Source organism: Camellia sinensis, chromosome 5 (genome assembly GCF_055761805.1).
Source record: "Camellia sinensis isolate YWXY chromosome 5, ASM5576180v1, whole genome shotgun sequence".
Lineage (NCBI taxonomy): Eukaryota > Viridiplantae > Streptophyta > Magnoliopsida > Ericales > Theaceae > Camellia > Camellia sinensis.
This window is the reverse complement of record NC_138965.1, coordinates 7,673,302-7,699,789: the sequence shown is the minus strand read 5'-3', so window position 1 is coordinate 7,699,789 and position 26,488 is coordinate 7,673,302. Positions and strand designations below refer to the sequence as shown.

Here is a 26,488-nt window from a genome sequence, read left to right as displayed (position 1 = left end):
GTGCAGTATTGATAAATCATACGACTTAGTTGGGCTGGTGTATCTTGGGAGGGACAAGTCATGGTTTTTTCTGCTGCACCAGTGCGAGACTTTGCCTAACCGCAGAGGGCTTGAATCTCCTTAAAGAGAGCAAATTTCCCGCGCCTCAACCCTTACAATCGTTATTGTAATTTTTATTATTTGTATTTTCTGGTGTTTTATTTGTAATTATCACCAACAGAAATGTTACATGATGAGCTGAACTTGTCAAAATGTTAGGGTTTACCTTTACCTATATAGATTTACTGGTATTTAAAGGTGATGCCAGTCTACATAATTCAGGACCGGAGCAAGAAGTGGAGTCGAATGGAAGATGATAATAAGCGTCTTTGTTTTATAAAGAGAGGGAATGCTCATGATGGATCAAGCAATATACAATTTTCTCTATCACAAAAACAAGAATACTGATAAGTGTGATTGCATCGTTCCATTGAAAGATAATCATAGTGTGACTATAATAATTGGGTAATTGGAGCATATAAGACCTACGAATTCAGATACTTTCAATTCTATGGATATAGAGTGAAATCTTTATTTCATGATCAATGGCGGCAAAATATTCACATCAATTATATAGATGGCACATGCAAAATTATATAGAATATTAATTTAAGATTTTAGTGATGTGTTACAATTTAATCAAACAAAATTGAGATGTTATTACTTCTCCCAAAAAATTGAAAATCATTAAATTATTCATTGAATTAGGATAATTACTTAATGAGAAATTTTATCATACACATCTTATTTTGACGTTTGTAACTTTTTATTATGACTATTTGTATTGTTAATTATGACAAATTACATTATGATATCTTGTGATTTTTATTTTAATTATGGTAAAAAAAAAGTCTTTGTTTATGCATTTGGTAAAGACCATAATTTATAATTTATTATAACGTTAGTTATACCTATTACAGTTATTATTCCAGTTGCTAGAAAAAAAATTGGTTATAAATTATTATTATTATTATTATTATTTTAATTTTTTTTTTTTTTGAGAAAAGATATATATATATATATATATATATATATATATTAAATATAGAGAATATAGTACAAGATATGGCTAAGAGTCTGCATGATCGCAGGCCTCTTTTGCCGCTAGGTGGGCATGCAAAACATATTGTCTAGGTACTTTGGTTATAGATACATAATCCATATTCTTACACAGTTCGCATATATCCAAAATAAAATAAGCCAAATCCCATTCCGCTGATCGTTTGGACAAGCAGCAAGTAATCTGTAAATATTTCAACGTTTTGACATTGTTAGCGTTGCACCAAATCAGGAATTCAAAACATGCAGGAGCTTCAGTCATCAGAGTTGAGGAAGCCAAAAATGAGTATTTCTTGGATATTGATTGATGCCCATCTTTGTCAAAAGCAATCCAAGCAGCCCCTGCCTTTCTTGATTGTTGAAGCCAATCACCATCAATAATAAACCTGTCAAAAAAATGGATTGTAACTGACGTGGTTAGACCCACAAAGGTCATAGCTCATTATAAACAACCCAAGCCCATCACTTAGAGCCCAACACATAACCCAACTGATAAGATCCTAAACAGTTAGAAACCAACATGGCACGAATAACCAGTGATATTCAGGCATGTGGCAGGTAAAGGACAAGCCACATCAGCAGACAAAGATCTGTAAAGTTATTGCCACTGCACATCGCCATTAATGCAGCCCATCACAACATTTGTTACGACAACAACTCTCCGTCGGAACAGCACCCCCTCACCCTGAACAAAGTAAGTTACGGCATAGACTTTCAACCAAGGTGGCAGGTCGGAAGGGATGGCGAAATGATTACCAAAGGATATAAGCAGACGTTGAAGACAAGAAAAAGGTTAAGTTTTCTCTCTCCCATTCCTATGTCTACATTCTACTCCTCTCTCTCTCTAACTTGCTCGTCGGAGGGTTCGCTGGGGGACTCCCCGTTCCCCGTTGAACTCCTGTGCAGGTTCTCAGGTGGGCTTGGCCATTCAAATATCGGTTGGGGAAGCGTGGACCAGCCCGACCCATTCCCTCTGGAACCCATTGTATCGTAACTGTATCATCAGTTGGCGCCGTCTGTGGGAAAGCTTTGCTCCTCGCGCCAGTTGTGTTCACTGTCGCCGGAGACCCTGTTCCAATAACCCTTTCTCGCTACCCATCGAAGTGTATAGTCATGAGTAGATCCATGGCTTCTCACCAAAATGTTGCCGACCACCAAGCCGACCCCCCCAATCCAAACAACCCACCACAATATTTCATCGAGCTTACCAATAGCATTAATCGTATGGCTGAGCAAAACCAAGCCCTAATTAATGCCCTACTCCAAAGAAACCTTCCTATGCCCCCTCCACCACCTCCCGATATTCCTCCAAACTACGAACAAGCCCCGAGCCATATTATCCGGTAGCCTAATCCACCCAATAAAGTAGGCTTGCAACCCCCTCCCCCAGGTATAAACCTGCCACCCCGAGGCCCACAACCATCGATCCCGGCACCAATCCTTGAAAGAGAGGCCAGCAGCGTCGAGCCCCCGTTGCCCTCCGGAGGTGACCACATCCCTCTCTGGGATGCGGAACTCCGAGCCATGAAGCTCCAACTCTAAGGGGTCACGCAGAACATCCAACATAAACCCTCTACCACAGCAAACTCACCATTTGTCGCCTCCATCCGGGACAAACCTCTACCCCCCAAGTTCAAGATGCCCACCATCGACTCTTTTGACGGTATAACAGACCCGGTCGACCATCTGGAGACCTACAGAACCCTCATGATCCTCCATGCATTCCCTGACGAGATCATGTGTCGAGCTTTCCCCATGACACTGAAGGGGTCAGCTCGGCTGTGGTTTAGCCAGTTACCAACAGATTCCGTCTCCACTTTCCAACATCTCAGTGACTCCTTCCTCAGCCATTTTATTGGAGCCTAGCACCAGCGACACCCGGCAACCCAACTCCTCAACATTCGACAGACTGAGGCGGAGTCGCTACGCAGTTTCGTTACCCATTTCAACACCGAGGCCCTGCAAGTAGCGAAAAATGATGACAAGGCCATCCTCACTGCTTTCATGGCCGGTCTACGGTCGTCCGACGTCCTGTTCTCCCTCTCTAAAAACCCCCCGACCTCCATGGTAGCCCTACTCTCCAAAGCCCAAAAATACATGAATATTGAGGATTCCCTAGCCGCCCGGCAAGATCTAATAACCAAACACCTGATCCCCAGAGAAAAGAGAAAAGACTCAGAACCCAGAAACACCCAGTACAATAGCCAAACACCACACTATACCGACCGACCCCCCCGAGCTGACCGGTCGGCACCAGCCCGACCGCCCGGTCGGTTCGAGTAGTACACACCCCTTAATTCCCCCATGGAACAAGTCCTCAATCAAATCCAGTGGGACTACCCCCTCAAATGGCCCCAACCTTCACAAACCCCTTCCAATCCGGGCGGTCAGTTCGAGCAGTACACACCCCTTAATTCCCCCATGGAACAAGTCCTCAATCAAATCCAGCGGGACTACCCCCTCAAATGGCCCCAACCTTTACGAACCCCTTCCAATCGGAAAGACCAGTCCAAATATTGTCGTTTTCACCAGGACCATGGCCATAACACCGATGAATGTGTTAACCTCAAAGACCAGGTCGAGACCCTAATACGTCAGGGACACCTTAGCCGGTTCACGGACACCTGCCCTCAAGGCCATGATCGCCCTCCACAACAACCTTGGCCACCAGGTAATCCCCCCCCCCCACCTGTTGGTGAAATCAGAGTTATTTCAGGTGGCCTTACTTATGGGGGACCATCCCGCTCGGCTTAGAGGGCAGAACTCAGAAAGATAAGGCAGGGCTCAGACAAAGTAGTTGCCACGGTAGACCGACCCCCTAAACAGCCCAAGCAGTGGACCGAGCCCATCACCTTCACGAACGCTGACTGTGCAAGCGTCCGTTACCCTCATGATGACCCTCTCGTCATTTCTGCCCTCCTCTCCAACTACAAGGTCAGGCGAGTTCTCATTGACAACGGCAGTTCTTCAGACATCATCTTCCTCAACTGCTTTCGCCAGCTCAAAATCGGGGAGGAAAGTCTGTCTCCTCTCCAAACCCCTTTGGTCGGTTTCACTGGCGACTGGGTGACCTCAATCGGCTCCATCGATCTTCCCATCACAATCGGTGAGTACCCACGGCAGACTACAAAGTTGCTCACTTTCCTTGTTGTCGACTGCCCATCCGCCTACAACATCATCCTTGGCCGCACCGTCCTAAATGCTTTTCAAGCTATCACGTCAACTTACCACCTCGCCATTAAGTTCCCCACCGATCTGGGGGTCGGGACAGTGAGGGGAGAGCAGACCGTGGCCAGGGAATGTTATGTCGCCTCACTCAAAGAAGTCAAGTTGAAGGAAGCCATGATCATTGAAGGACTTGACGTCCGAGATGAGGACGAGCTGGTCAGAAGAGAACCTATGGAGGAGCTCGTGGGGGTTCCCATCGACCCCACCAACCCAACGAAAACTGCCAAAATTGACAGCCAACTAACCCCCCAAGCAAAGGCCGACTTTACTGCCCTTCTGACCAAGCACAATGATGTCTTTGCCTGGACCCATTCAAATATGCCAGGTGTTGACCCCTCCTTCATAACCCATCGCCTCAGCATTGAACCCCATTTCCGACCTTACCGCCAGAAGCAGCGCATCTTTCATCCTGAGCGCAATACTCTTATTGCCACAGAGGTTGACAAGCTCCTTGAGGCCCAATTCATCAAGAACGTGGAATACCCTAGATGGTTGTCCAATGTGGTCCTAGTCCGCAAGAACAATGGCAAATGGCGACTCTGTGTCGACTACTTCGACCTCAACCGAGCTTGCCCCAAAGACAGCTATCCCCTCCCCCGCATAGATCTGCTGGTCGACGCCACGGCCGGTCACCAAATGCTCAGCTTCATGGATGCCTTCTCTGGGTATAACCAAATTCTGATGCACTCATCTAATCAGGAACACACCTCCTTCATTACCCACCGACGTACCTACCATTACCAAGTGATGCCATTTGGACTGAAAAATGCAGGGGCTACCTATCAACGGTTGGTCAACGTCGTTTTCCATCATCAGATTGGTCGAAACATGGAAGTATATGTCAACGACATGCTAGTCAAGAGCAAACTCTCCGCTGGTCATCTGGCCGACCTGTGAGAGACCTTCGCCACCCTACGAAAGTACCAAATGAAGCTCAACCCGGAGAAGTGCTCATTCGGCGTAGGATCTGGAAGTTCTTGGGTTTCATGGTCGGTCAGCAGGGCATTGAAACTAACCCTGAAAGATCAAGGCCTTGATTGAAATGCAGTCACCCAGAACAGTTAAAAAAGTCCAGAGACTCACTGGCCGAGTTGCCGTCCTCAACCGCTTCATTTCCCGCGCAACGGATAAGTGTCTCCCCTTCTTCAAAGTTCTTCGGCAAACTTTTGAATGGACGACCTAGTCCAAAGAGGCTTTTCAGCAGTTGAAGCAGTGCATGGCCAACCCCCCCCACCTTTCTCAGGCAATCACTGGCGAACCCCTCTTCCTCTACTTAGCCGTTTCAAGCACCGCAGTCAGTGTAGCTCTTATCAGAGAAGACGACTGTGTTCAACGGCCAGTCTACTACATCAGTTGGGCCCTCAGGGGCGCCGAGCAGAATTACCCACTGTTAGAAAAATTGTCCGTGGCCTTGGTCACTGCTTCCAGACGACTCCGTCCTTACTTCCAAGCCCATTCCATAGTGGTCCTCACCGACCAACCTTTGAAGAAGGTAATGCAGCAATCAGAGCTCTCCGGCAGACTCATGCAATGGTCAGTGGAACTCAGCCAGTTTGACATCTCCTACCGACCTCGAACAGCAATTAAGGGACAGACTGTCGCCGATTTCATCCTGGAGTTCACTAATCCTACCCCAACCACAGCCACTCCACCCCCACCAACCCCTACCGAGCCAGAGGACCCTCATTCTTGGACTCTCAACGTCGACGGATCATCCCGCAGAGAAGGCAGCGGGGCTGGCCTCATTCTCACCGCCCCTGAGGGTGGTTATTTCAAATGTGCTCTCCGTTTCTTGTTCGATGCCAGTAACAATGAGGCCAAATATGAGGCATTGATAGCAGGGCTCCGCTTAGCCAGGGACATTGGTGTCAGCCACATCCGAGTGTTCAGTGACTCCCAGCTCATTGTCGGACAAATTACGGGAGAATTGGATGCAAAGGAGGACACAATGCGAGCTTACATGGATATTGATCTTGCCCTTGTTCGCCTCTTTAATACTTTCCACATCCAGCACATTCCTCGGGCGGAAAACTCAAAGACAGACGAGATGGCTCAGTTGGCTTCTGCAGACCAGTCCGACCTCAGTCATGGTGTCCGTCTCGAGTACCTAGCCCACCCTGCCATTTCTCCCGATCAGCAAGAAGTACAGTTCCTCCAGAATGAGCCCATCCCTTGGGCGTCGGACATCTTTCTATTTTTTACAACGGGGGAACTTCCAGATGACCAACAGCAAACCGCCCAAGTTAAGGCCCGATCGTCCAATTACATCATCGTCAGTGGTGTCTTGTACAAACGTGGTTTTTCACGCCCGTATCTACGATGCCTCAGTCCAGCTCAAGCAACCTATGTGATGCGAGAAATCCATAAGGGTATCTGCGGTAATCATTCAGGCGACCGGTCCCTAGCCCACAAAATACTTCGCACTGGTTATTTCTGGCCTATCCTCAACCAAGATGCGACCGACTTCGTACTCAAATGTGATAAATGTCAACGCTTTGCCAACATCTCCCATGCTCCTCCTACTGAGCTGATCACACTCTGCAATCCCTATCCGTTCGCCAAATGGGGGATCGACTTAGTTGGACCACTTCCCACCGGCCGAGGCCAGACCAAGTTCGCGATTGTCGTCATTGATTACTTCACCAAGTGGGTAGAGGCAGAACTCCTTACCACCATCACCGAACGGAACACAACCAAATTCATCTGGCAGTCAATCGTATGCAGGTTTGGCATCCCTCAAGCCATCGTCTTCGACAACGGCAAACAATTCGACAACGCCAAATACAGGAAGTTCTGTGCAGATCTCCAGATCCAACCCTGTTTCTTCTCCCTAGGTCATCCCCAAGCCAATGGCCAAGTCGAGGTTACCAACCGTTCTCTTCTAAAGATCATCAAAACTAAGCTAGAAGCTGCTAAAGGACTTTGGGCTGAGGAATTACCGAATGTACTCTGGGCTTACCGTACTACCGCTCGAACTCCCATTGGGGAGACCCCCTTTCGCTTAATATACGACGCTGAGGCGGTTATCCCAGTGGAAGTCGGTCTGCCTACCCCAAGGGTTTTACATGTGAACCCAGAACTAGTTGAGGAGCTCCGCTGGGCTGACCTTGACCTAATCGAAGAGCTCAGAGAAACCACTGCTGTCAAACTGGCCTCCTACCAACAAAAACTGAGAACGCACTACAACCGCAGAGTCCGACCAAGAGAGTTCGCCGTAGGGGACCTTGTTTTGCGAGAAATAACTCTTGCCACCAAAAATCTGACTAAAGGCAAACTGGCAGCCAAATGGAAGGGACCTTACGTTATGAAAGCCAGACCACGACCGGGCACTTATCGACTTTAGGACATGGAAGGTCGATACCTTTCCCACCCTTAGAACGCTGAACATTTGAAGTGCTATTTTCAATAAAAGTTGTATTTTTGTATCGTCTAAAATGTTGTATTTTTTTTTTGGACAACCTATGTTCTCATTTTCTCCTCATATAGTATAAATTTGTGACCCCACGAGCTACACTTTGTATAACAGCAAGCTTATATCTCAACTATCTGTGGTATTCCAATAACTCTTTGATTGCAGCCTCAGCCAGACTGAGCATGAAGAGCTCGGCCAGACTGAGTCACAAAAAGCCTCAGCCAGACTAAGCATGAAGAGCTCGGCCAGAGCAAGTCACAAAAAGCCTCAGCTAGACTGAGCACAAAAAGCCTCAGCCAGACTGAGCATGAAGAGCTTGGCCAGACCGAGTCACAAAAAGCCTCAGCCAGACTGAGCATGAAGAGCTCGGCCAGACCGAGGCACAAAAAGCCTCAGCCAGACTGAGCACAAAAAGTCTCGGCTAGACTGAGCATGAAGAGCTCGGCCAGACTGAGCCACTTAAAGCCCCAGCCAGGTTGAAGCCGCCATTGCGATTTCATGATCATAAGCACAGTGGCATATTTTCTCACACTCACTCTGCATTGAATTTTTCTTACAAATTAAAATACACTCTGCATTGAATTTTTCTTACAAGTTAAAATACACTCTGCATTGAATTTTTCTTACAAATTAAAATTCACTCTGCATCGAGTTTTCTCACTTTCACTCTGCGTTGAATTTTTTCTTACAAGTTAGAATTCACTTTACATTGAGTTTTCCTTACATTTTATACTTCACAATAATTTATACATTTCAGATGCACAAGCAAAAATAATGGATTGAAAACACAACTCAAATTTTATTTATTCACAAACTTGTACATAAGTACATTACAGCATTTCAAAAAAAAAAAACAAAAAACAAAAAACAAAAACAAACACGCAAAAACAACTCTATGTACAAGGTCTTCTTCTTCTTCTTCAATTATTCCTCCTCACTGGAAACGAGGTCTTCTTCTTCAATCCCCTCATCCAGGGGGGTCTGGGCCACATCGTCTTCGTCAATTTTTACACTACTGAGGTCTAAGCCTGGGAATAGTTCTTCAGCTTTACGCTTGAACATCTTCCAGCCACTGTCCCAGAACTCAGCCATTTCGTGTTTATAGAAGTCTGACCGTTGGAAGCTCTCAATCACTTCTGCCTCAGTCCTGCCCCCAACGGTCGTTCCAGACGGGCCCGTCCCTCCAAACACCTCCCTCCCCACGCTGTTGGCGACCGCGGCATCGATCGCCATCTGAAATTCAGTAGACCCCTTGAATTGTTCTATTGTTGCGACATACAGATCGGGGTATGCTGCCCTTTCAGAGGCTGCCTTGGTCCTCTCTTCCTCCAACTCCTTCTGCAAGCTCACCTTTTCAGAGGCCGTCTTGGCCCTCTCTTCCTCCAACTCCTTCTACAGGCTCGCCCTCTCCTCCATTGCCTTAGCACGCTCATCTTCCAGCTTCTTCTGCAGCCCAACAATCTTCACGTCTGCTTCATTCTTTTATTTGATTTGTTGGACGCGTAGTTCTTCATTGCTAGTTATAGCCTCTTCATGCCACTCAATGGCGACCGCGCAGGCCCTCTGAGCATCCCTTAGCTTCTTCTGCTCGCCAGCCAGCTGGAACTCAAGCGACACAACCTAGCGGCGTTCATCTTTTAGCTCCAACTTGACCGCGATCAGCTCCACTTGGGCTCGGTCGGCAACATTGAGGTGAACAATGGCCAACACTTGAATCTTTTTAGCTTTTTTAGCTTCCTGCCAACCTCTAGAGCACGCGCTTCGCGCAGCCTTCTTCCACCCTGCACTCTCCCTTTTGAAGTTTGCAAGTTGAGCCTTGGCCTCATCTGACTTGACCTTTGCAGCCGCCGCCTTTCTTAGCAGAGCCCCAGCTAAGGTGGTTACTTCCATTTGGGCAGAGCATAACCCCCTTAGCAGCTCAGCCTCATTGAACTTGGCTACCGAGCGCATAGCCGCTTCGTCCACGATCCTAACACGGCGATCTCAGTTGCCCTGGCTGGGCCTTCTTCTCCCTCCAGTCGCCCAGACATCGCGCGGGCATGGTAGATAGCAGTCGTTAGCCTCTCCTCCTTAGGACGCAAGACCCCCCTAGGGCTGTTCCTCTCCCCTCGGCTTAGGGCCAGTTGCCTCACCTTCTACTTGAATTTCTTGGGCGATCTCCGCCACTACTGGGACGACTTCCATGGCCTCTTAAGCAACCTCCACCACTTCTGGGGCAACCACCCTCCCTGGGATCTCCCCCAACCCCCTCCTTCTCTGCCTCTTTGGCCATAAGGGTCTCCTCCGCCGTCATGTCCTTCCTCCTCTTTAAGGCAGGCTCTTCTTCACTTCTCCTCACTCTCATCTTCTTCTTTACCACACCCTCCACCTCCATCTCCTTGTAGGCCCTCTCCTTCAACGGATCAACTGGGGGCGGTCGTGGCTCAAATCCACCTTTCCCCAAGGGTTTGGGGCGAGGTCGGATCCTCTCCCTTGCGATCGGTTTTGGCGGTCGGTCTGCCTGGGACTCTTTGAACTTACTAGCTTTGGCAAGGATGGCCATATCCTCAGTCTCTTGCGCTTTCCTCCTCGCATCTAGTTCAGCCCATCCCAGATCTCCAACGCTCGGCTGAGGGCCCAATCCCGCTGTAAACAAGGCTGAAGGTTGAACGAGTTCGTCCCACCTGACTCCCTCCTTCTCCCTCCATGCCTTCACCTTTTTTATCCTCTCCTCTGCTGCCGCCTCCAGTTTTGGCTCCACAGATTTGGTGGGCACTTTCCACACCGTACGCACCCCAACCCCTCCATTCGCGGACACGTAAAACCATCGCGGCCTCCAACCCTTAATGGATGACGGCAGCCCTGTCACCAGACCCCTCCATGCTGCCGCCTACAACATCACCCAAGTCTCTTGCTGTCCTGAGGCCTTATAACACGCGAAAAATTCGTCCACCGTCATAGCCGCCCCTTTAGTCGCCTTCGGCCACGCGCTTGCACAGGCTAACACAATCTTCCACGCGTTGGGCACTAGTTGCCCCAGCGCTACCTCCAACCGGTTTAGGACATCAACCACCACTTGCAGAAGCGGCAGCCTCAGTCCTCCTTTCAATGCTTCCTCGTACAAGGCAAACTCCCCCGATCGGGCGTCAGATGGCCTCTCCGTTGACGACAGCAACAGTAACTCTATTTCAGCCAGAACCTGGTATTTTTTGCGCATAACCTCCAAGTCCGCCACAGTAACCGTTGATTTGTCAGCCTTCGTATGCCAGTGATCTGGTTCCTCCTGGCTAATTGGTTTCGGAGCCGCTATCATGGTAGAAGAATGGGATTGTACCACCGACTCCCCTACCCTCTCCACTTGTCTCTCCATCCGGTACTGCTCCGCCAGCTCCATTGCGTCGTCATCCCCAAACGGATCAACCCTGGCGGTTCTAGCTTCTTCTTGAGCCATCTTTGTGGTGTGCCTACGAATAGCTTCGGAAGCGGGTGTAAGAAAATTCAAAAAATGTTGCAGAGGTGTATCGTCAGCAACAAAGGAGTTAACACTTGGAATGTTTTGATTTTTTGTAAAGAAGTAGATAAATCGAATAATACCAAAAGCCCAAGGCTTGCCCGTATTCCAAGGTCATAATTACTTTTCGCCAGTTTGAAAATTTTTCAAAACATCCGTCAAAACTATCTGTTCAACACCCATCATGACCTATCGTTTCATTTTTGGCCCAACGCCTAATCTCCCTCCCCACGAGATGCTGCCACGTGTACGATCACGATTCACTGCCACCTCCCCTTACCCTGCCTTTTCCACTTCAAGTCATCACGTGACATGCCGCCTCTTGAGCCCCGCACCCCCCCACCTCAACCTTTACAGTCGGTCCTCCTCATGGTCGGCCCTCCCACTCGGCCACCCTTCGCGGTCGGTCCTCCTCAACTTCTCCATTAGTATTCCCTTCGTTAGGCTAAAGCTGCACTTGGGAATGGGGGACTACTGACGTGGTTAGGCCCACAGAGGTCATAGCCCACTGTGAATAACCCAAGCCCATCACTTAGAGCCCAACACATAACTCAACTGATGAGATCCTGAACAGCTAGAAGCTAACATGGCACGAAGAACCAATGATATTCAGACATGTGGCAGGTAAAGGACAAGCCACATCAGCAGACAAAGATCTGCAAAGTTATTGCCACTGTACATCGCCATTAATGCAGCCCGTCATAGCATTTATTACGACAACACCTCCCCATCGGAATAGCACCCCCTCACCCTGAACAAGGTAAGCTACAGCATAGACTTTCGGCCATGGTGACAGGTCGGAAGGGACGACGAAATGATTACTAAAGGATATAAGCAGACGTTGAAGACAAGAAGAAAGTTAAGTTTTCTATCTCCCATTCCTATCTCTACATTCTACTCCTCTCTCTCTAACTTGCTCGTCGGAGGGTTCGCTGGAGGACTCCCCGTTCCCCGTTGAACTCCTGTGCAAGTTCTCAGGTGGGCTTGGCCATTCAGATATCGGTTGGGGAAGCGTGAACCAGTCCGAGCCATTCCCACAGACGGCGCCAACTGATGATACAGTTACGATACAACGGGTTCCAGAGGGAATGGTCGGACTGGTCCACGCTTCCCCAACCGATATCTAAATGGCCAAGCCCACCTGAAAACCTGCACAGGAGTTCAACGGGGAACGGGGAGTCCCCCAGCGAACCCTCCGACGAGCAAGTTAGAGAGAGAGGAGTAGAATGTAGAGATAGGAATGGGAGATAGAAAACTTAACCTTCTTCTTGTCTTCAACGTCTGCTTATATCCTTTGGTAATCATTTCGCCGTCCCTTCCGACCTGCCACCTTGGCCGAAAGTCTATGCTGTAGCTTACCTTATTCAGGGTGAGGGGGTGCTGTTCCGACGGAGAGGTGTTGTCGTAATAAATGTTGTGATGGGCTGCATTAATGGCGATGTGCAGTGGCAATAACTTTGTAGATCTTTGTCTACTGATGTGGCTTGTCCTTTACCTGCCACATGTCTAAATATCATTGGTTCTTTGTGCCATGTTGGCTTCTAGCTGTTCAGGATCTCATCAGTTGGGTTATGTGTTGGGCTCTAAGTGATGGGCTTGGGTTATTCATGGTGGGCTATGACCTTTGTGGGCCTAACCACGTCAGTCACAGTAATATGCACCATTATATAGAAAATGTCATAATAATTGTCACATAATATAAACAGTACATTATTATATTGGATTTTAAGTTTATGTTATAGATGTGAATTACATATAATAAAATAATTTTATGTCATATGACTATTGATGTATCATTTTCGGCCTAATTTTTAACAGAAATTAAGTTTAGGAATAAAATAGAAAAAACTTAAAACATGAATGATCAAAGTGAAAAAAAATAAATTTTAAAGACCAAAGTGAAAAAATACATAAAAAGGACAAAACATAATTTATCCAAATTTTTTTAGTTGTAACTTGGAAGTGACAACTAAAAAGAGGTGTATAGTAGAATAAACCTTAGGAAAATACTATGGTTTACACCTGGTGCGTAGGGATGGCAATTTAAACCCGGCCCAATGGGGACCCGCTCTGTCCCTCCCCCCTCCGATCCCAATTTGAGCGATTTTTTTACGAAAAATATCCCCAACAGGGCAGGGATGGTATTGAAAAATCAATCTCCGATCAATTTCAAGCCAGTGATGGGGATAAGTGTCCCAGCCCCATACCCAGCTCGTCCCTGTCCCCGTTCCCGTCTTCGTTTGTCCTCAAAGTGAAATTACTATTTTACCCCTCCATATATAAACTAAATCCTCATCTCCATCTCTCTCTTCTCTTTACTCTCTCTCTCTCTCTCTCTCTCTCTTCTCTTTACTCTCTCTTTCTCACTCACGTACTTCTCTTCCTCCTAAGCACCACTGCCACTGTCCACGTACACCGATCGTCCTCCTCCATCGTCCATCGCCTTCGTCATCGCAATCACAGTCACCCATCGCCTCCGTCGTCGACGCCGATCGTCCACTCTTGTTCGTCGTAGTCACCGTCGTCCTCCTCCGTCGTCTATCGCCACTGATCTCCTCCGTCGTTCATCACAGTCACCATCGTCTCCGCCCACCATCGCCTCCTCCGATCTTCTCCGTCGTCCATCGCCGCCGATCATCCACTCTCTCTCTCTCTCTGTAACACAGATACACAAATCCCAGATCTATTTGTGTATGTATGTATACATGCATGTGTGTGTGTGTCTCTATCTGTCCATTTTTTTATTTTTATTTTTTGGTAGTGGATCTGTTGATGATTTTGTTGATGTTGATGTTGAAAATGAAACAATTGGGAATGATGATGATGATGATGATGTTGATGGTGGTGTTGAAACAAATTTAGGCCAGAGAATTTTTAGAGTCCGGGAAACTCGATCCCCGTTAGGAGACGGGGTTGGGGGTGGGGGTGGGGGTGGGGGCAGGGGCGAGGATGGAGACGATGATAGGTTTCTCGTGGAGGATCGGGGAGATTTTCACAATCAGGGATCATGAACGAGGAGTGTGATCCCCGACCTTGTCCCGGCCCGTTGCCATTCCTACTAGTATGTACCATATGCATCTTATAATTAAAAAAAAAATGATATTATTTCAATTTTTTAAGTCATAACTAAAAAAAATGTCATAACTAAACACACTATAAAATATAATTAAAAAATTTATGAGACATAACTAAAATAATATTATAATTAAAAAAATTAATCATAACGAAATAAGAAAATGATATAATTATAGATGTATATAATACACATATTTTTTTTAAAAAAAATTGTATATTAGAATTTCCCTAAACGCTATATAATATTTTTCCTTCCACCCTTAAAAGAGCTGTATAGCAGCATAAACCTTTTCCTTCCACCTCGGAATGCTGCGAAACAACCAAATACGAAAAAATAAAAAAATAAAAAAATAAAAAAAAAATAAAAATCTTTTCCAGAGAGAGTAGTCTTAGACAATCCATAGACTTCATTTGTTTGGGATTATAAAGAGGAGATTAAAATTGATAATGAAATAAAACTTACTCTATAAGGTGTTTGTTTTGAGAGATTGAGAAGAGACTCCTAATCCCTTAATATTATGATAGGCCTTGAAAAGGAAATTAAGATGAAGGAGATGAAGATAATATTAAAAAAATAGTCTCAAGGACTAGAATTTTTTTTTTTTTTTACATGTTAAGTATTTTTTTTTTAATATTAATGTTTAATTGTTTGTAATTTTTTATTAAATAAAAATCATTGTTTTATTTGTTTTATTTTTTTTTTTGAAATTTTTTTATTTTTTTAATTTTTTATATATTAGACATTTTTTTTAACATTAATTTTTAATTTTTTTATATTTTGTATTTATTTTATTATTTTATATAAAAATAATTTAACAATTCCTAAACTAACAACTATTATCAAAATAAATACAATTTTACTTAGGCCTAGTTTGGGAAGTGTACTTTTTGACTTTTTATGAAATATGGGTTGGATTTGGATTGGGTTTGAAGTGATGTATTAGAGAGGTGATGTGACTTAAATAAGATGATATGACTTAAATAGGATAGTGATTTTTTAACTTTTTATCTTTTTTCAATCTTCCCAAACTAAACCTTAATCTCCTTATTATTAATCCACTTACTAACAATTTTTCTTTATTAATTCTCCCAATATAAATACTTCTCATCCTGTCTCTGAAAATAAACCAGACATAAGAGTGGATTTACCCCACACCACACTCCCCAGTAGCTAGCTGCTTAGAATTTCCTCACCTCAAAAGAAGAGCCAAGACTACTTACCATCAGGATTTTGGTGACAGATGGCCTCAAAAATAGATTATTTTAATAATTATTTAATTTTTTATAAAAAATATAAAAATAATAAAAATAATAATAATGTGATAATTTTTAAATTTTTTAATTAAAATATTTAATACCAAATGAGAACAGATAGCTCCAATACACACACAAGTAAAAAAAGAACCCCTACCAGATAGCTCCAATATACGCACAAGTAAAAAAAAAAAAATAAAGAACCCCTTAAATTCCTATCTTAAGGCTTTCTGTTTCCCTCATGTCTGCCACAACCACCAACCAAACCAAAAAAGTTTCACGGACCCTGTCAAAACCCATCTCTCTTGTGTCTTGAGACTGGAGCCTTGACTCCTTTCTCTTTCCTTTCCAAACTCCCCGAAAGGAGGGATAGATATATACCAGAAGAAAAGCGACGGAGAGCCCTGCTCCTTTTTATGGTGGACCAACAACATACACTTGATGTCTTCATTTCACAACAATGTCAATGTGAACTCAGCAACCTTTTTTAGCCAGGCTCCGGCTACCTATTTTCACCATTTTTCTTTCCTCCAACACAGAGTATTGTTACTGTCCAGAGTCCCATCTTCTGTACTAGCTTCAGCTTATATACATATATTAAAAAAGAAAGAAAGGCTTACTTTTCTTTTAGGCCGCCGCAAGCAATCCTCTAGTCTATCAATCCCCACCACCATTACCAAAAGCGAAAGGGAGGGGGGTAAAGGAGAAAGGAAAATAAAGAAGAATAGAAAGGAAGGGACTTGAGCAAGAGAGAAGAATCCCCCACCCACCCATTCCACAGATATTGATGGGTGCCCTCCTCGTCCTCCGCCTGCAGCCCACAATACTTATCTACTTCATTCTCCTTCATGCATCCAACAGCAACACGACTGCTACTGCTACTGCTACTGCTCCTGCTCCTCCTGCCGCCCAAGATGGTGTATGGAAGTCTGCTACGGCAACATACTTCAAAGAAACAGATGCCTCCATCATCACCGGTAACCCCCCCCCTACTAGTTTTGTCTTTTGCCACATCCAGTCTTGCTCTTTCACTTTCTTATACACACAAGTGTATTATGCCTGTTTTGCTTTCTGCATGAAGAAGATTCAAGAGTGTATTGTTTTTCATTTTATTGCAGAAGGGGCTTGTGGATATGGGGACCTTCACAAAAGCAAAAGTATCTATGGAATTACGTACAGTTCGGGGCTAAGTAGTATGTTATTCAACAGAGGGAGTACCTGCGGTGGTTGCTTCGAGGTGAGATGTGTCGACCACATTCTGTGGTGCCTCCAGGGAAGCCCATCCATCACTCTTACTGCCACTGACTTCTGCCCACCAAATTATGGGCTTCCAGCTGATTATGGTGGCTGGTGCAATTTCCCCCGAGCACACTTTGAGATCTCAGAGGCCGCCTTTGCCGAAATTGCAGATATCACAAGAAGAGCTGATATAGTTCCCATTCAGTATAGGAGGTAGGTAACAAATTAAATTGAAGTAATAATATTAATCACTTTGCTAGCTAGCTGGTTGTTTCCATTCGGTAGGCCTTTAAATTGATCGGATTCGGATCGGATCTGTCAAAATCTAAATCTGATCCAAATCGATTTAGACCATATCTGATTATAGATATTTGAATCCGGTGCCGATGATTTCAGATATCCGATCCAATAATCCGATCTATTTATTTATTTATTGAGTTACAATTTGATATAATTTGAATTATTTTTTTTTTCATTTTATGTTTTCTTATTCAAATTGAGAATAATCGGATCGGATCAAATTTTTGCATATTCAATCCGTTTAATAAACGGATTCAGATTATCGGATTCGGAAATGGATTTGGATTTTCGGATCGGATTCGAATTAAATCCGATCCACTGACAACCCTACATCGCGGGTTGACACAAATTATATGTTGACAACATTATATATATATATATATATATTAATTTTGTGTACAGGGTCAAGTGTGAGAGAAATGGGGGGATGAGGTTTACAGTGTACGGGACTTCATTCTTCTATCAAGTCCTAATCACTAATGTAGGATCAGACGGCCAAGTAGTTGCAGTCAAAGTGAAGGGATCAAAGACAGGGTGGATACCCATGGGAAGGAACTGGGGACAAAACTGGCAGTGCGATATCAACCTTACTGGACAGCCTCTGTCATTCGAGGTCACCACTAGCAGTCAAAGAAGCATAACCTCCTACAATGTTGCTCCGGCAAACTGGAGATTCGGTCAGACATTTGAAGGAAAACAGTTCTAGATCAATGGGAAAGCTAATATATTTACCTATATACATATATATTTTTAAAGTCAGTCACAGGTAATCAAGACAATGATAAAGGTATGCACAAATTGTAGCGTTTACCTTCTAGTCACTCACTTTTCCAGGCATTCATTCCATGGGTCAAAAGGTAGATATCGATGGAGAAAATTTGGAAAAGAAAAGTTGAAGAAATTGCAATTGTAGGTCCCAAAATGGCCACTTTTTCATATACCAAGAAGAAATAGGATATACATGTTGACAATGGAATGCATAATTATTGAATGAGCGCGTATGTTTCCCATTTACGTCATTTAAATTTTAAACCTTCAGATCTAACTTTGTCAGCCATAGCCATAGCCAAAGCCTCCCGAGGAGGCAGTCTATCCCAAAATTGATTATCAGAGGGAAATGACTACCAATTTAGTAGTAGTTATATATAAATCATCGATCGATTATGCAAGTCATTGGAGGGAAATGACTACCAATTTAGTAGTAGTCCATATATAAATCACTGATCGATTATGTAAGTCAGCATCTAATATGGCTCTATTAGAAATGTAATAGAAAACACATCTAATGTGGCTCTCAAAGTGTAGTACATTTGGTGATATCTAGGTGCACAGGAGTGTGCTTCACACAACGTGATTACAATGCCAGTGGTGAGCCCATGACGTTGTGAAATAGTCATACTTCTACAGAAGTGATTACAATGCCAGTGGTGAGCCCATGACGTTGTGAAATATTGTCATACTTCTACAGACGTATGAATATATCCAGACGATGTATGCATTGTATACGGAACTCTTAACATAAGGATGAATGTAGCCAGCAATTAAATGTTGTTGAGAGACATGAATAAGTTGCAGATTAGGCTTGGTTAATGGATATATATACCTTTTGACATTCCAATTCTTATAAATGCGCTAAAAATATGTTGTCTCGTGGGTAGAGTGATTTGATGAGAGCATGGAGAATATTACAAACATCAATGAATCTAAAGGGATTGCTTTGATAACATCACCATACGTAGCACATCTGGGTACATTTGTTGTATATTGTCTATACAAAGTAGAATTTTTTTTTTTGTTTTTTAGGATAAATATATACGAAGTATAAATTTTTGTTGGTGATACTGATTAGTATTATAGTCACATTGCTTCTGGGATTGGAGGATCAAATACAGAACTGTTGAACGACTTTGACGAAAGGGTTTAACTTGTGAGACAAAAGATTTTATAAATCCATCACGGTAGTGCTCTGGTAACAATGCCATAAATGTGAATGTATTTAATTACCACTGCGTGATGTGACTTTTATTCTCATGCCAACTATGATGGAAAATGGATCAGGCATTTTTTATAAAAGAACTGGTGCAACTTTTAGTTTAATTTCCAATTACAATAGCAAAAGCACTTAAAATAATAAACTAAAAACCAGATACAGGTATGCCGGTATCTCAACTAAGAACACAAAGTGAACTTATCAACTTATGCAAAAACCAAACAGGGGTATACAAAAATACGAAGGCTATCTGGAATAAGAACACAAGTGTTACAACTTACTATACAACATTAACATTATACGTAAAATGAACTCATGATGCAGCTTCTCTTTTATACTTTGTAAGGCTTTTTTGTCAGACACTATAATGCAGATTACCTTAATTGGCAAGTTAGCAAACAGCACTTCCACAATAGAGACAGTATTGAGGAAATTAAGTTTCCAGTAGCTTTGTTCAACAAGTATGCTGCTATGTTTGTATCAGAAACGTGCACAAAGATACTTGTTATTGAAAGAACCATTCACCCAAGGACACCCAAGCTTCAATGTTTGTGCTTCTGAGGAACTTCAACATGAAAACTATAGAACGTGCATGAAATTTATGTGGATTCCACTTGACAATGTTATATGTCCCTGTGACACCAATGCACGGAAGCTATGCAGTGACAATTGGAGCTAACATGAAAGCAACTCTATGGTCGTGTTTGGATATTGGATTTGTGAACAGAAAAGAAGAAAAGAGATTTACGAATGAAATAACACCCCCCCCCCCCCCACCCCAAATCTCTCCCCTTTTCTCATCTCTTCTCAAATCAAATATTCAAACACCACCTATATGTTCATGAGATTATAGCAATATAATCTGGGCGAAAAAATATCAATTAAAGGTCAATCAAATATTGATGTCATTCAATGGTTAAATATTTTAAATTGTAGCGAAGGAAAACTTACTTTCATGGAGTCCTATGAATATCTTACTTGCAAATATTTCAACACCTGAAACTGCTGAAAGAACTGAAAAAAGAAACATGCAAATATCTTAGTTGCAAAAGTGAGTTGTCACCTTCAGATATCCATTTGACTTGAATTGCATTAGAAGAGCTAAAGTTCAGGAATCAAACAAAAAATATATATATCCATCATAGAATTCATATATAACGCACATCTTTCAGACAGGTACGCAGACAGAATTTCACTTTTGCACCCTAAAAAAAGAGTTCTAGGTCATCCAAATATTGAAACCACAGACACAGAGTTAATGCGATTGCTGCCAATGTCAAATTCAGCTAATACAATTTTCGATCAAGATTCTTTAGTTATGTGATATTATATTGCATCTTTTCGGACTAAGAAAACATTCTTTTTCCATACTCCAAGTTATTCAAAGTTCAGTCACACTAGTCAAATGAGTTGACTTTTTGCTTTGGGACCTCTCAAAGAACCTTTTAGATTTATTTATTTTTTACATTATTATTTTATATAAAGAGCAACGCTCAGGATCCTAAGAAAAGTACCAAATTTTTTACCAAACACTCACATGGGTGTGGGACCCACATGAGATGTATTAGTTGAATTTGACATTGGCAACAATTGCATCAACGGTGTGTTTGTGGTTTCAATATTTGATCGTGTTGGCTGCGATTCAACTAAATTTCTTGTTTATATACTAGCATTTTCTAATTCTATGTTAGTTTGACAATCTATCCAACCATAAGTTCACAATTCACAATCTATCCTACGATAAAACCCTAAATACATATGTCATGTTTATATTTCATGTTAGTCATCTTATATAGGTTATGTTAGTCATCCAAGTGTTAATAAACTACTTACACCCAGAACAAGAAACTAGATTTTGCAAAATTCATCATATATTGTTGTCCAAGGAACTTAGAAAATATACTAATTCACAAGTGAGGGCGCATATCTAGAGGTTGAAAACCCCATATACCTTGGACAGCACAATACACTAGAATTGTACAAAACAATACACTCAAGGCACTTTCTTCACACACTACATAATCAAGACACTATTCACACTTAGACTCCTTCACACCTGCACACACTCTTGCAGACACTTGATTACAGCACTCACATCACTATTATTTCACTCAACTCCTAGTACATGAGCTCATCTCATATTTATAGCAGTTAAAGAAATTTCTAGAATAGTACATATTAGAGTTTTTATACTTCTCTAAAATATTCTAGGACCTTCGGGATTTCTCTAGATTTCTTTAAACTTCTCAAATGTTCCAGAACCTTCTACAATGTTCTAGAATCTTTTGAATATCTCTAGGTCTTTCCGGAGTCTTCTAGATTCATTTGGAAACTTCTAGAATATTCTAGAGAGAAGATTCTAGAGAGTAAAGAGAGTTAGTGATAACTCTCAACAATCTTGCATCTTTTCGGACTAAGAAAATATTCAACTAACATATTCTTGATCGAAAATTTAGTGGTTTCAAATATTGAAACCACAAACACACAGTTAATGCAATTACTGCCAATGTCAAATTTAGTTAATACAATTTTCGATCAAGATTCTTTAGTTACGTGATATTATCTTGCATCTTTTCGGACTGAGAAAATATTCTTTCTCCGTACTCCAAGTTATTCAAAGTTCAGTCACACTAGTCCATTGAGTTGACCTCTTGCTTTGGAACCTCTCAAAGAACCTTTTAGATTATTATTTGTTTTTTTTTTAACATTATTATTTTATATAAAGAGCAATGCTACAGACCCCAAGAAAACTACCAACTTTTTTACCAAACACTCACATGAGTGATGAAGAATATAAGAAGCTCGAGAAAGAGTAAATTCAAAAAAGCGGCGATATTTGAAAATTGGAATGATTTCAAAGAGAAATCGATAGGAACCATACATAATCATGTTTCTAATATTATTATAGTTCTATTTTATGATTATTTTTATGTTTTCTAGGGTTTTCAGGTGAGGGTATTTTGGTAATTTTATATTTGACATGGGTGGTGTGGGTCGTCCATGGGTCGTCGTGCGGGTCAAGTTATTTAATTAGGTTTTATTTATGTTTCTCATTTAGTCTTAAATTAGTTTTAGAAATCAAATATATTATAATAGTTTCTTTTTTTAGTTATAGTTGGTTTAAAAAGTCTCCTACCTATATAAAGTCATGTAATACTTATAATTCAATAGAATTGACATTTTATAAAAAATTGAGAGCTTCGAAGCTTCTTCATGAATTGTGTGATGCAATCAAACCCTAGGTGTGATACCTATGGAATCTAGGAGTGATTTCCAAATCTATCTTTTTCTTTTTCTTTTCTTTTTCTTTCTTTCTTTAATTCCTACAGCCTGTTCACAGCACCCTAAACAGTGTAAAACCCACAAAAAGTCTGTTTTACAGTCCTTATAACCTTGTCCCTAATCGTCTTGCATCAGTTTGGTATCAAAACAAAAGATCATAATATTAGAGCAAGTTATAAAACATGTCAATCCGTTGTGGAAGGTTTTTAGTCGTAGGGATATTTTCTAAGAACCAAAGGGGTCAAGTTCTTTTAAAAATTGTGAAACAACTTGACAATTTTAGTCAACGACTTAATGCTTTGGAGAGCCAACCAACTCAGGACAAGTCGATAAACACTCAAATTATCAAGGATAAAGAGAGTTTGATTGATGAATCAAAATCATCCCAAACAGCATCAAGGTTGAAGAAGGTTTTTACTCACAACTCTTTGTGTTCCAAGGTAGAATTAGAGGACTAAGATCAAAATCTGCCCAAGGTGGAAGATGACCAGATTTTCAAGGTTGGTGAGGCCCTAATTCATGATTCAAAAGCGCCCCAACAAGTTCCGATTATTATTCCCAGAGAGACTAAAGTCCAAAGCAATGAATTGGATGCAACAACAATTGTAAGGACTCAAGAACCAAAGCCACCAACTATAAGTCCTGAGCCAAAAGGGCCTTTGAAGTCAGAGATTGAAAAGTTGTTATCAGAATTCTCTAATTTAGTGCCAATACAGTCCTATGATGAGGCCCCACCCATGCATAACATCGAGCATACTTCAGGTCATATACAAGAGTCTAAATTGCTTAACCTTGCAACATATGAGTCAAATTTAAATCAATATATCATGTCCCACTTAGTGACAAGTCATGATTCCATTGAAGAAAAGGGCAAGGTTGAATCACGTGATGACATTTTGTTCGAAGGACAATGTAAGAACATGGAGGCCAAAATGGCAGATATGACAGGAAGTATTCGAATCGAGCAAAATCAAAGCGTCATCAATCCAAAAGATATTAGGATGCATGGGAAAAATTTTGCAACACAAGGTATAGACCAATTCAAGGATGTATCTCTTTCTTCTGTTGATTTTATCATTCCGGAGAAGTTCAACTTTACAATTGAAAGTAGCTCATTGTTCTCCTTACCACCCCCAATGGAGAAGAAAAGGTGATGTCAACTTAAACATTTTTATATGAAGACTTGGGTGCGATTCCGATGCTTTTGGATTCTTATACTTCAACACTTTAAAACTCGAGGTCGAGTTTTTTCCAACCCAAAGAGAATGATGAAGAATATAAGAAGCTCGAGGAAGAGTAAATTCAAAGAAGCGGCGATATTTGGAAATTAGAATGGTTTCAAAGAGAAATCGATAGGAACCATACATAATCATGTTTCTAATATTATTATAATTCTATTTTATGATTATTTTTATGTTTTCTAGAATTTTTAGGTGAGGGGTATTTTAGTAATTTTATATTTACTGGCATGGGTTGTATGGGTCGTCCATAGGTCGTCGTGTGGGTCAAGTTATTTAATTAGGTTTTATTTATGTTTCTTATTGGGGGCGAATTACACTAACGGTCCCTATAGTATGGGGGTTGTGTCACTTTGGTCCATGATTTTTCAATTGTGATACATTTAATCCTGAATTTTGAATCTTGTTCCAAATAAAGACAATTGAAGATACTATTACTTAATTTCAAGGGCAAAATCATCAATTTGATAAAATATAAATTAATTTAAAAAATAAATGTCAAAAAATATTTTGAATTTTTAAAATTATTTCTACATACTAAAGATAAAATTATGTAAAATTGATAAATCTTTTAGAAATTTATTTATTTATTTATTTATATCAAATTAATTTTTATTATATATTTGGATGATGATCATGTAATGGGTGGTTGTTTTTATTTTCATTAAATTAGTTTCTATTTTTTTAAAAGTCAAATATGGTGACAACTTTAATATCATTATTAAACCAATCCATTAAATCAAAAAATCTAAAACTAAAAACATTTCATATATCAAATATACTAATTACACATGAAAATCCTAACAACCACCCATTACATGATTATCATCCAAATACATAATAAAAATTAACTTGGTAAAAATAAATAAATAAATAAATGTCTAAAAAATTTATCAATTTTATCTTTGGTGGGTAGAAATAATTTTTAAAAATTAAAAAATATTTTTTTGATATTTATTTTTGTCAAATTAGTTTAAATTTTATCAAATTGATGATTTTACCCTTAAAATTAAGCAATGATATCTTCAATTGTCCTTATTTGAAACAAGATTCAAAATTTATGGTCAAACGTGTCACAATTGAAAAGTCAGGAACCAAAGCGACATGAACCCCAAAGTATAAGGACTGTTAGTGTAATTCGCCCTTCTTATTTAGTCTTAAATTAGTTTTAGAAATCAAATATATTATAATAGTTTCCTTTTTTGGTTATAGTTGGTTTAGAAAGTCTCCTAATTCTATAAAAAGCCATGTCATAGTGCTTATAATTCAATAGAGTTGATATTTAATAAAAATTTGAGAGCTTCGAAGATTTTTTATGGATTGTGTGATGCAATCAAACCCTATGTGTGATGCCTATGGAATCTAAGAGTGATGCCTATGGAATCTAAGAGTGATTCCTAAATCTATCTTTTTCTTTTCTTTTCTTTTTCTTTCTTTCTTCAATTCCTGCAGCCTGTTCATAGCACCCTAAAACAGCCCCTAAATAGTGTAAAATCCACAGAAAGTCTGTTTTACAGTCCTTACAGCCTTGTCCCTAATCATCCTGCATCAATGGGTCTCTTAACATTTTTCTTATATAAAATGCGAGTATGGAGGATGCAAACCATGCCAAGGTACATGGGGTTTTCAACCTCCAAATATGCACCGTCACTTGTGAATTAGTTTATTTTCTAAGTTTCTTGGACGCCAATATATGATGAATTTTGTAAAATCTAGTTTCTTGTTCTGGGTGTAAGTAGTTTATCAACACTCAAATGACTAACATGACCTATAACATGACATATGTATTTAAGGTTTTGTCGTAGGGTAGATTGTGAATTGTGAACTTAGGCCCTGTTTGATTGGAGGATATAAAGATTGGGATTAGATATTATATCCGGTGGGGTCCATATATCCCATGTTTGCAAATTTTTTTTGAAGGGGATATAATATCCGGTGGGATTGTATATCCCCCAAAAGTGGAGGATATACAATACCACACCCCCCCCCATTATATCATATCCCCTTGGTGGGGATATGATGTAAAAAGTCCAATTTACCCTTTTTTCTATCTAACATAATATAATTTAATATATTTTTTTGAATTTAATATAATATAATTATTGAATTTAATTTAATATTATTGAATTTAATATAATATAAATATTATTGAATTTAATATAATATAATATTATATTATTTAATTTAATTTAATTTAATATAATATAATTTAATACAAATTTTGAATTTAATATAATATAATTTAATATAAAATTTTGAATTTAATATAATATAATATTATTTAATTTAATATAATATAATTATTGAATTTAATTTAATATAAATATTATTGAATTTAATTTACTTTAATATAATATTATTTAATTTAATACAAATTTTGAATATAATATAATATAATATAATTTAATTTAATTTAATTTAAGTTAATATAATATTATTGAATTGAATTTAATATAATATAATTTAATATAAAATTTTGAATTTAATATAATATAATTATTGAATTTAATTTAATATAAATATTATTGAATTTAATTTAATATAATATAATATTATTTAATTTAATTTAATATAATTATTGAATTTAATTTAATTTAATATAATTATTGAATTTAATTCAATATAAATATTATTGAATTTAATTTAATATAATATAATATTATTTAATTTAATTTAATATAATTATTGAATTTAATTTAATATAAATATTATTGAATTTAATTTAATTTAATATAATATTATTTAATTTAATACAAATTTTGAATATAATATAATATAATATAATATTATTTAATTTAATTTAATTTAATATAATATTATTTAATTTAATTTAATATAAATTTTGAATTTAATATAATATAATATTATTTAATTTAATTTAA

General features: G+C 40.2%; 2 protein-coding genes across 19 annotated transcripts in view; one reads left to right on the top strand and one right to left on the bottom strand.

Moving 5' to 3' along the window:
- Window positions 1–1,165: 1,165 nt before the first annotated feature.
- Window positions 1,166–26,488, bottom strand: part of LOC114267347 (potassium transporter 6) — a 35,361-nt gene continuing 10,038 nt past the window's right edge. For 2 of the 18 annotated variants that reach the window (XR_014329069.1, XR_014329061.1), the window contains 5 exons: window positions 20,038–20,100; window positions 19,465–19,719; window positions 16,776–16,981; window positions 16,178–16,628; window positions 1,166–1,484 (listed from right to left, as the gene is read on the bottom strand). Coding sequence is in view for 3 of the 18 variants with exons in the window: in XM_028208389.2 (XP_028064190.1) it covers window positions 19,592–19,719; window positions 20,038–20,100 (191 nt within the window). In the remaining 15 variants the exon portion in view is untranslated. Of the gene's footprint in view, window positions 1,485–15,621; window positions 16,699–16,775; window positions 16,982–19,136; window positions 19,742–20,037; window positions 20,101–26,488 lie in introns of those variants that run through there. The other 16 variants (XR_003630914.2, XR_014329068.1, XR_014329070.1 and 13 more) reach the window with 11 other exon arrangements.
- Window positions 16,332–18,087, top strand: EXPA20 (expansin A20). The gene is made up of 3 exons (XM_028208388.2): window positions 16,332–16,534; window positions 16,676–17,009; window positions 17,499–18,087. The coding sequence occupies exons 1-3, from the start codon at window positions 16,345–16,347 to the stop codon at window positions 17,800–17,802; spliced, it is 828 nt and encodes a 275-aa protein (XP_028064189.2). The 5' UTR covers window positions 16,332–16,344; the 3' UTR covers window positions 17,803–18,087.